Source organism: Trichoplax adhaerens, genomic scaffold (genome assembly GCF_000150275.1).
Source record: "Trichoplax adhaerens TRIADscaffold_18 genomic scaffold, whole genome shotgun sequence".
Taxonomy (NCBI): domain Eukaryota; kingdom Metazoa; phylum Placozoa; class Uniplacotomia; order Trichoplacea; family Trichoplacidae; genus Trichoplax; species Trichoplax adhaerens.
The window spans coordinates 199,712-211,175 of record NW_002060960.1 but is presented as its reverse complement, the minus strand read 5'-3'; the positions used below and the strand labels follow the sequence as shown (position 1 = coordinate 211,175).

The 11,464-nt window shown below is 34.5% G+C and overlaps 1 protein-coding gene across 1 annotated transcript; it reads right to left on the bottom strand.

The window, feature by feature from the left end:
• Positions 1-272: 272 nt before the first annotated feature.
• On the bottom strand, positions 273-9,535 carry TRIADDRAFT_60832 (uncharacterized protein; the record flags this gene model as incomplete). Its single annotated transcript, XM_002116775.1, has 22 exons — positions 273-518; positions 601-780; positions 875-1,014; positions 1,097-1,283; positions 1,374-1,460; positions 1,560-1,638; positions 1,718-1,835; positions 1,878-2,106; positions 2,262-2,329; positions 2,397-2,457; positions 2,521-2,597; positions 2,670-5,407; positions 5,513-5,586; positions 5,678-5,803; positions 5,931-5,979; positions 6,088-6,174; positions 6,303-6,348; positions 6,500-6,564; positions 6,808-6,890; positions 7,553-7,666; positions 9,111-9,197; positions 9,341-9,535. 22 exons carry the CDS (start codon positions 9,533-9,535, stop codon positions 273-275), a joined length of 5,136 nt encoding a protein of 1,711 aa, XP_002116811.1.
• Positions 9,536-11,464: the final 1,929 nt, after the last annotated feature.

The following is an 11,464-nucleotide window of genomic DNA, read 5'->3' as shown; positions in this document are numbered from 1 at the left end:
AGCTACGATACAATCAGAGCAGGTTGCAGTTACTCGAGCCGTTTTACGGCCTTAATTGATATTTTGTAGCAAATATTATACCTGTGTCCATTCAATCACTACTAATGACAGAAAGAACATCAGATGCATCTATCTATCGTCCGAATTATCGAAGAACAATATTGTAAACTCTGGCAAACTTAATTACTATTAAAGTCAAAAGAGTTTTGCCTATACTATTATAAAAATTTTCGATTTTAATTCCAAAAATTGCTAAAAAGCATAAAGAGTTTTCATTTACGAATCACCGAATTTTTGGACAAGGTCTCCAGTAAAACTTTGCTACAGGTGACGGATTTCGTAACATTGGCATCGATATCTTGCTGTGGAATATCGCCCATAGGAGGTGATACTTTCGAACGTTCTATTTCGGCCGTTTGATCATTTAATTTTTTGATTCTTCGCAAGCGTTCAACCCAATTCAAGGTGTACGACATAACAGCTGCTTGGGGATTATTGTAGACCAGAGTGGCCAACATCTGCACAAACAATATAAACGTCATTACGTTACTACAAATTTCCGTACTAACAGCAAATATATTTATTTCTGTAGGAACTAACATTGTACTGAATAGCCATTTGTCTGACTATATTAGCCAAGGAAGCATCAGATATAACTAATTGTTGCCGTAAATTAAATTCCTCCACTGCTGCTTTGCATTCGTTTTTAACATGAACCATAATGGTGTTTAATCCATGACTAATACTTCTGATAACTATTTCAACAAAATTAAATTGACCCTAAAATTGCAGATAATATAATTTACTTTAATTAGTTTAACGCTCGAGTTGAAACATAACTTATCAACAAATAGCAAAACGGTCACTGACTTACCGTAACCGTTTCAAACTGATATCCTGCATCAGAATCATCATATACGATGGTAACAAAATCATTTCCGATGTGCATTTTCTTGCTACGGCAAGAGGAATCTGTTTCTTTATTAGGCATAAGTGTTGCCACATGAAAAATAACTAGACCAGAAGGTATAACAAAGTCATAGTAATTATCATCAATTTTTGTATTAAATCGTACGTTTTACAACATATGTAGTACCTTGAGTAGTGGCGTCTTGCCATGCACAAGCAAAATTACCATCAGCTCCACTGCGATCAAGACCACCCGTATAAATATGTAAAGTTGAAGGGTTTTGCAAATCGATTAAATCGGACAATTCGTTCAAAAAATTTTGATAATTTTTGGATCCAAAAGTATTCTTTAATATAGCCTGCTCATTATTTTCCTAGATGTACATAATTATTATATCTTGGTATTATAAGCGTGCAGTACTCAAAAACGAAAGTCACAACATTTATGATAAAGCAACTCCTACCTGCCCTTTATCTACATAAACTAAACCAATTTTATGGGTACTAAATGGTGGTATTCGATCGATTTGATTAATTGCTCGATTTAAAACCTTAATAATTAATTTTTGAAGGATTTTAATCCCTTTGAGAATTATTTATTACTCAGAAAATTACACTAGAAAAATTAGTTAATAATTACAGTCGTATACCTCGACATTCGGAACGACTGTTATATTAGAATAGTCCATTCCAACGATAGGTAGTTGAAGGATATGAAACAATACATAACTAGGAATCAAACAGATACATGAATTGAAATTTTAACTCGGCTTTCAGACACTATTATCATTTCCAGCTATTTGCTAACCTTGGTGTAAGTTCATTATGCAAGTCCTCCTTAGTTCGCAACGATTGCCTTATTTGAGCTATTACATTAAAATCAATAGTAAAAGTTAAATCATTTCCTTTAGCTGCAACCCGATCCTCTTAACGTAAGCACACAGATTTTAATTATTACATTTAAGCACCTGATTTGGTTTTAGTATAAGTGGGATTTTCTTCAACGATAGCAGCATTTTCCTCTGAAGCGTCTTCATTTAAAATAATACTACTTTTATTCAAACAGGCGTCATCTACTGGTAATTTGTTTGGTCGCTCATTGTCCAATGATTTTGCTCGACCGGCAGTATCTCCTTTTACATCCTCCTTCATCATGTTGACAGAGATATGATCGCTTGAAGATTCGCCTAAGAATATCTACAGAAATTCGAATTCACACAGTTATATGTTAGCATTGAACAACGAAAACAAGACCGTGCGTAACAGCTTCTTAATGTTATAAATCTTTGTTAATGCTTCATTGAAATTAACCAATTAGCAATCAGATAAATTGGTTCATCAACAAGTCTTACTTGATTATCTGAATCTGGTTGCAACTGTTGCAATCGGCCGCTAAGTTGATCGTATGACGATGATTTAACTACATAAAAAAAAATAAAGTGAGCTAAGAATGTTTAAAAATATTAACAATTAATCATATACTGTACCAGATAAATCGATACTGGAATAATCATCGAATGAATTACTACTCGATACGGATTGTCTTCCCTAAAATTTAAGAGCATGTATGATTATAATGATTATGAAAAGGATATTTATGTGACTTCTTACCAAGCGAGATGCTGCATTGTTAGATACATTTGGGTCAGTCATCTGCTGAAATTTCTTTTCTATATCAGTAGTCTTATCTAATTTGGGATTCCGAAAGGAAAAGTCTTACTAAAATTAAAATTAAAGGATTGGAAACACACCGTACGAACCTGGAATTTGATGCTCCTCTACTTCTCTAATTTTGTTAAATCTTCGCTCGGACTGGCTGCCTTGACGGAAATCGTTCACCTTGGTAAGTTCTGTTAATTCAGGAAGCTCAGTTGTACGATTCTTTAATCCTGATCCTCGCTTCATCGTGAATATATCATTTTCACAGAGGATTTCATTAAGTTCCCGATGAAAGGGCTGCTCACTTAGTTTGTTATTAGTTTGTATCACCCAGGACACATTGCCGGTGGCTCGACGTATTACAATTTCTGCACAACTACAAGATAAGTTCTTACGGTAACCAGTATCTTGACCTTCATATCCGAATGCATCTATAGTTGAACTTGGCGAGATATCCGATGTCCCTTGTTGACGATTTTGTTCTGAAATAAAGCTTTGCTTATCATCTTTAGATGCAGTAGAGATATCAGTAGTCTGAGGACTAGCTCGTGATGTTGTAATCGTAACAACTGATCCATTTATAATGTAAGTCTGTGATAACCCATCACGTAATAACATCTCCATAGATTGCGATCTTTTGCTACAAGTGGGAGAATATGAAGCAAAAGTAACACGGCAAATAAAGTCTAAAGAGATTTCAGTCATTTCTTGATGCAACTGTCTAGCTTTACTGACGGATAAATTTCCTTTTGTTGCAGGGTTTTTGTAGCTTTCCGTGGCGACAGTTAAAGGAACCATTGTGTTACTAACATTACTTACATTAACCGTAACACTTCTAGGTCTATTATCACGAGAGATGTGACCGGCTATTAAGGCATCATCCATCTGCCTAAGAGATGTTGAACGCCGAACCGAGGAACTACTGGAATCTGTGGACTGTTGGTGACACTCAATTTGTAAAGCGTTCATAAGGTTACCCGCTAGAGCTTGGCGAACATGAATATTACACTTTGCAAACCAATTAAGAATAACATGATACGATAAAATAGCAATAAAGTGAGCGTAGCTATATGGATTAGCAAGGGGGACCAGAGTAGCGATAATGTTCATGTAATCATCTTCCGATAAATTACTATAGGAGTATCGACATGTAGTTAAAGCGGAGAAAAATTCTAGAATAGCTTGAGCAACTGATGTTGAATGCTCTAAGCTTGCAAATATACGAAGTAAAGCTGGCACCTGTTTCAATGTTACATCTGGCATTTCTAAAAGACATAAAGTTAATGACCTAACGCATAAATCAGCTCTCTTTTGACCTAATCCATTCTCAAAGCACTTCACAAGTGCGCTTTGCGTACTCACATCTAGGCGTTCGTGGTAACATATAATTACCTCAAGAACACATGATACACATGCTCGAAAATCTTCCATCGATACTCCATAAGGGACGCCTTGAATTCGGCGGAAAAACATTTCATTATCGTTAATCATTAAGTGTAGTGATCTACAAATTGAGTTTAAGTTCTTTCCACTGAGAATTAATTCCTTATATTGCAATAATTGTTCCATATTTTTTAAAACGATAATTAAAACAGCCCAATCGCGCTCCGTTTCTAAACAATGTAATATCGCATTTGTAGCCTTTGCATATGATATTTTTGCCACTTTCCACAATTCATACCGATGATCTGCTTGGGTCGCGTCTATGACTTCTTCCCTATCTATGTTTTCATCTACTTGAAATAGTAAATAGGGACTAAATTGAACAATATCTCTACCTTCGACCGTTTTCATGACACCCACACTTCCACGATGGTTTATACGCAACTGCAATAGCCATTTAAACACAGTACAACGCAACTGACAAGCAGTTAGTCCATTAAATTTCCGTTGATAATGCAGCAGTAAGTGATCTAATAGGATGTTATATATCTTTTGTGCAAATTCCGGAGGTTGTCTGAGAAATAATTCTTTAAAAGCATCAATTAGACCAACGATAGCAAGATTGACATCCTGTAGCAACATCTCCCCATCCTCCACCACAGCGCTTGTATCGATACGGAGGTACGTGCAGACTATACATTCCATAGTATTGATAACATCTGATCTTATGCGAGCATTCGAATTAACTATGATATCAATCAAAAAGTTGATCACTACTACACGAACCCCATGATCTCTTTCGTCAATAACGCATTGCAACAAGCACGGGCCAACAATGTCTCCAATAATTTCTTCTTCGTAAATAGATTGATGCATACGGTAAATATCAAATAGCACACTAAGCATTTTACAACGAACTTCAGTCCGAACATCAAATTTAAAATATTTGTCCATCATAGCAGCTAATTTACCTAACCAGTTATCGGTAGTAGGGTGAAGATATTGAGAATGGTAAGAAATTTGAACTAAAACACTACTTGTAGGTCGAGTATCAGAGTTGGCTTCCAATATCGCAAATAACTTTTTAGTTGGGCCATTGTAACTATTGGACTCATAGATCTGCTCAATATGTGTTAAAATGTCATGAGTCACCGCCGTTAATCGTTCATCAGACAATTGCGAATCTTGACAATAACGAACTAAAGATTCAATGATATCTAATAAAATATCCCACGTAACAACTTGTAAGTTGCTGCTATATTTCTTGATCAAACGTTGAATTGATATCGCAATTTCATACGCAACAATAGGCTGATTACAATTAAGAACTTGTAAAAACGACGGAAGAACAGATGTAGAAGAATATTTCATGGCTTCAACACTGCGCTGACCCCATAAACAAATACCAATGAATGATACTGCACCTCGTAGTAAGTTTATGTCTTGATAGTTGTCACTGTAATAGCAATATCAGATGGAGTTCACTAACAGTCAAAAATAATTATCATTCCTCCAAATGTCGTACTATGGGTAAGCAAATAAAAATCTCATGAAATTTTACCTGTTTTGTAATACACAGCACATAGTATAAATGCTGCTATGACCCAGATGAGAACCAATTAAGTTTCTCATAATCTAAAAGCAAATAGATTATATAAATTGCAAAACACAATTGTTTTCAATAATAAACTTAATCTAGTTTAAAATTGAAGTTAATTCATCTTACTTGCCAACTTGAATTTGCAAAATCTTTTAAATTTACCACACGACATAAGACGGCGACTAAGTCTTCTAAGGCATTACTAGGGACACTGCTATAACGAATAACTGCATCCAAGACATTCAGTCCCTCCTATAAAATTGTACGTGCATAAATCAAATTTTAATACATCCTATTAGGGATCAATATTTTGCAGGCTATCTTAACGGTTGTTATAATTACTACAATACTATCGATAAAGCTTAAGCATCTCAGGAACCTTCAAATTGACGGGATTTTCAGTTAATCGACAAAGATAACATATTTGGCTGTAAATTAAAAAAAACCATGTTGTCATTTCACTCATTAAAATAAAAACAATTTACAGTAATTATTACACTAAAATACAATGAAATCCAATTTAGATGGCCTCTTACCTTAATATATTTTCTACTTCATTATCATCGAGACAGCAGGAATTGAACCGGAAAATATTAGCGACAAATTGTAAGAAATTATGCGCTCTATGATTAAGAGCAGATGGAGTTAAGCCAGATGTTACAACCGGATTTTATGGTAATTATTAATCGTGCAATAAAAGTGAAAACTAAATTGAGTGAAATTGTAATAACAAAAAAATTTCTCTACATACTTTCCAAGTGATATAATATCCTTAGTTAGTATACACAAGAAAGGGCCTAAAAAAATGAAATAGGGAAAAAGTATTTATCTTTGTCACATTTACAATTACTGTTTCGACCTAGTAAATCACATTATCCTTTAATGATCCGTTGTGTGAAATGAAATAAAGTAAAGTTTTTTAAGTATACTTATTCAATGTTAACTTACCTATCTCTTCTTGAAAGTAGCTAACATCTTTTCCACAATTTGTTAAAGCTTTTAACATCTCAAGCCTAATTTTTAATAAAAATTTAATATAAGCATGATTCATTCTATTTAAGTTCTAGAAAGGATGGTACTTTGAGTTATAGAAAGTATTTTACAAAATTACGTATTATATGTATTAGATAAGCCAGTCTTTAATGCATTATATTTACAAGTTGCCATACAACGCAGCATATATGGACATAAACCAATTACACATAGTAAATATTAACAGTGTTGTCACTTTAAACATTGTCGGAGACGTTAATTACCGATATGGCATATCCATACTATCCGTTAATTTTTCTTTGATAAATCTAAAGAAATACAGTCGAAGGATTTCCAATTGATCTCTCTGCATATCAATTTAAATAAAACATCAATAATTAGAATAGATTGTGTTTAGTTCAAACATATAATAGAGGAGAAAGTAGTTGATATCGTTTTTCGTTCAATCTTTCAACGTTAACGAATACAATATACGTATATTAACAACAGCAGATTGTAAGAATGTTTCAAACGGTGAAAGATCATTTAAATAAAACTACATCGAGCATTCAATGAAATGCGTTGGTATCGAATTAGATATTTTTCTCAGTAAGTTTTTCCATTAAGATTTGGATATTCTCCACCGGCTATTCAGTAGATACTAGGTCTACAAATCATAGTCATCTCGATGTCAATTATTATTACAGTAAAGTGTGTAACGTTGATACAAGTCCGATAAGTTAAGCTATGTTGTACTTGTATTCCTATAAAGACTTGAGCTCTAGGATTGGCTATTCCACAGTAATAGAAATATTTCGCACCATATCAAGCAATAATACTGAACTATTTTAAGTAAACAAATCAAATTCTATCTATCTACCCATGATTTGAATACTCTAACCAGTACGGTATTAACAAATGAAGATAATTTTCTTAGAATTACTCCACCTATTCACAACATTCAATTTGTATATGTCGCATATATTAACCATTAGTAAACAAAGTAAAGCATAATTGTTAAGCATTCACCTGACTTAAGATTAAATAGTTGACAAACAGTAATGCTTCCTGGCGATTTTCAATAGAGAAATTCTTAGTTAAAATAATGTCCTTCATAGCTTCCCATATTGCTTCAATTCCAAACTAGATACAAGTCGATCATACAGAATGTTAATAGATGTGCAAAACGTAACAGGTCAATTACTTTATGATTCAGTGACACAATGTACGGAGCAATTCTACTCATCCACAACATGTCTTTTCCTTAATCATTGCATAGTAGAAAGATTAACTGATAGACAAAATAATACGTGTACCTAACTGATTCAGTAACACAATCTAACAATTCAATTCTATTAGTGTATAGCAAGCCTTTTCTTCAACCATCATAGCTCGACTCTACTATTCTATAGCAAAGCTTTTCTTCAATCATAAGAACTCTATTCTACCGTGCAGAGCAACTATTTTCTTCATTCATAACAACTCCATTCTACGAGTATAAATAAAACTTTTCTTAAACTACTACGAGGCAGAAAAGACTATACGACCGATTCAGTGACACTATCTAACAAGTTAATTCTGCTAGTCCATAGTAAAGCCTTTTCTTCAATCATAACAACTCAATCCTACTAGTGCATAGCAAGCCTTTTTCTTCAACAACAGCAACTCTACCAGTCTATATAATAAATCGTTTTTTTCAGCAATATTCTACTCGTCTATCACAAATCATTTTCTTCAACAACTCTACTACTCTATCGCAAATCGTTTTCTTTCAACAGCAACTCTACTATGTCTATAGCAAATCACTTTCTTTAACAATATTTCAACTAGTCTATAGCAAATCACTTTCTTCAACAATAACAACTCTACTAATCAATCGCAAATCACTTTCTTCAACAATAACAACTCTACGAGTCTATAGCAAATCGTTTTCTTCAATAACAGCAACTCTACTAGTCTGTAACAAATCGTTTTCTTCAATAACAGCAACTCTACTAATCTATAGCAAGTCGTTTTCTTCAACAAGAAATTCTACTAGTCTATAACAACTCATTTTCTTCAATAAGAAATTCTACTAGCCTATAACAACTCATTCTCTTCAACAACAACTGTACTAGCTATAGCAAATCGTATTCTTCAACAAGAGCAACTCTACTCTGTCTATAGCAAATCATTTTCTTCAATAATATCTCTACTAGTCTATAGCAAATCATTTTCTTCAATAATATCTCTACTAGTCTATAGCACATCATTTTCTTCAACAATATCTCTACTAGTCAATAGCAAATCGCTTTCTTCAACAACAACAACAACTCCACTAGTCTACAACAAATCATTTTCTTCAATAATATCTCTACTAGTCTATAGCACATCATTTTCTTCAACAATATCTCTACTAGTCTATAGCACATCATTTTCTTCAACAATATCTCCACTAGTCAATAGCAAATCGCTTTCTTCAACAACAACAACTCCATTCGTCTACAACAAACTTTTGCTACCATCATTGCATAGTAGAAAGATGAAATGGATTAATATTGTAAACCTATTATCAGACTGACTCAGTAATATACGAGATCGAACAAACCTTTTCTATCTTGTGCTTTTGAATTACTTTTTGTAAATCACGTAAGGCTTTGATACGTTGAGTAATGGATGATTCAGGACCGATATCCTACAGGTAAAAGGAATAAACAATTGTACAACATGATCTTTGCCTACAAGCCATAACGATGACTATTGCCTATGCTAAGAGATTGAATATGATTATCCGACATAGCGATAGACGCAATGAATTTTTTCAACAGGCTGCATCACCTTTAATACACTGACAGAGCAAACTATCGTTTCTAAGGGTGGACTCTTTGCAGATTGGCTATTTTCCCTTGCAACATTGGTAGTTTGCCTGATACCTAGAAAATGTTGTAATTTATTTTTAATTGATTCTTTCCGACCAGCGTTTCGGGAATTATTCCCGCTTTGATTTCCACTTTGATTAGGGCTGGAATCCATTTTGAAAGTGAGGATGACCACGCAACAACACGTTACAACATTCACGTCAGCGCTACACGACCGTCACCCGATTGCGATTGACACCACGTCAAATGGATGCTTTAGACTGGCTTGAGGGATCTTTAGTCCCAGGTCATGGCGGTCATTTTACCGCTGAAGATTATCGCTTTAAGAGCACCATTTATTCAAGTACAGCTCCAATGGTATCGATCACTACTAATTTAAGGGTTATCGCTTGGATTCTGCCATCAAGGATGACTTCAATGGGGAAGAAAATCCACTTACTTTCAATGATCTCTCTCCACTCCAAAATGATAGTAAAAATGATAATGCGACCGTGATGAATATCCGCTGTACAGTAGTTTGCAAGGCAACCATTGAATTCCATGACCAAACATGATTCAATAGTGCATACAACTGCCTATTAGTAGAACATTGAAGTTGGCATAGAGAGGAGTTGTCCCGCATAGAGCCACTGCTACAGAAAGACGATAGGATGGACATATTGGAACATGGCATCCTTCGAACATAGCCTCAGAGAGCTAGCAATTTCGATTTTAAGTTAAATGTCAAGTGGGAATGCTGCTCTTGATCATTTATGAGCCATTAGCTAATCAGATTGCTGCACTACACTTTTCTTTTTGTGCTGTTGTAGTGCCGTAAGTTTAGTACTTGAGTTAAATTCTGAATAAAGTCTGGAATTACTAATATGGACTCCCGTAAGCTATATTACTTGCGTAGTTGAATGCGATTAGTGGTTCTTGCTCGGGCAAAATATGGTAATTTAATGCCTGTGATTAGCGTGTGGAAGCGTGATAATGTTACTACTATTACTAAATAGGTCATGCGCTAGGATTTATAAGCTTAGATTGTAATAAAGCTTAATTTGGCTTTTAAATCCAGTTAGACTGATTGAAGGTGGACCCTTAATAATGGACTTACTACAACTGTATAATATGCATCGGCAAACTACTATACTAATTTGCATGTCATCGATGCGGCGCTACTTGATAGTCCAAGGTCAAGGACTAGAATACAAGCAAGTTATATGGTAATTTAATGCCCGTGATTAGCGTGTGGAAGCGTGATAATGTTACTACTATTACTAAATAGGTCATGCGCTAGGTTTTATAAGCTTAGATTGTAATAAAGCTTAATTCGGCTTTTAAATCCAGTTAGACTGATTTAAGGTGGACTCTTAATAATGGACTTACTACAACTGTATAATATGCATCGGCAAACTACTATACTAATTTGCATGTCATCGATGCGGCGCTACTTGATGGTCCAAGGTCAAGGACTAGAATACAAGCAAGTTGCAAACTCGGAGAAGAACCTGCCCCTTTTACACTCTACAACAGTCCGTACTATAGCATTATGGCATCACAGCTTGGTGCCTTTGACTACTTGTAGGACTTGTAGGACTACTAACTGGAATATGATAGTCATTCCGATTTTACCTAAAGGAATGCTCATAATGATAACTTTTACCCTTGCTTTTACCTATATTTTTACCCATGCTCGATGTATTCGTGTTCTGTATATACTTCTACTGTTTTACTTTGCATTATGCAGTATATAGATTTGCTGTATTCATATTATAAAATTCCAAACTTAACGTACCCTTTTTTAAAAAGACGTTATAGTCTACACGAACGATAATTAATGTATTCAACTGGCTAGCTTGAAAAATGTAGGAGAAAAATAAAATACGATTCACCACATTCTATCGCCCAAATTCCAAGAAATAACTTTATGCATTGCTTATACAGCAGCGAATCCTTCATTCCTGTATATTGCATGCAATCGCTGTCTATATAATTCTAATTATAATAATTTTCGATTCGTGGACGAACAGTGACAGTCAGCGCAGCTGGATGCGTTGCATATTTACCCATACGATAGTGGGTATCCATCCACGCAGTATTA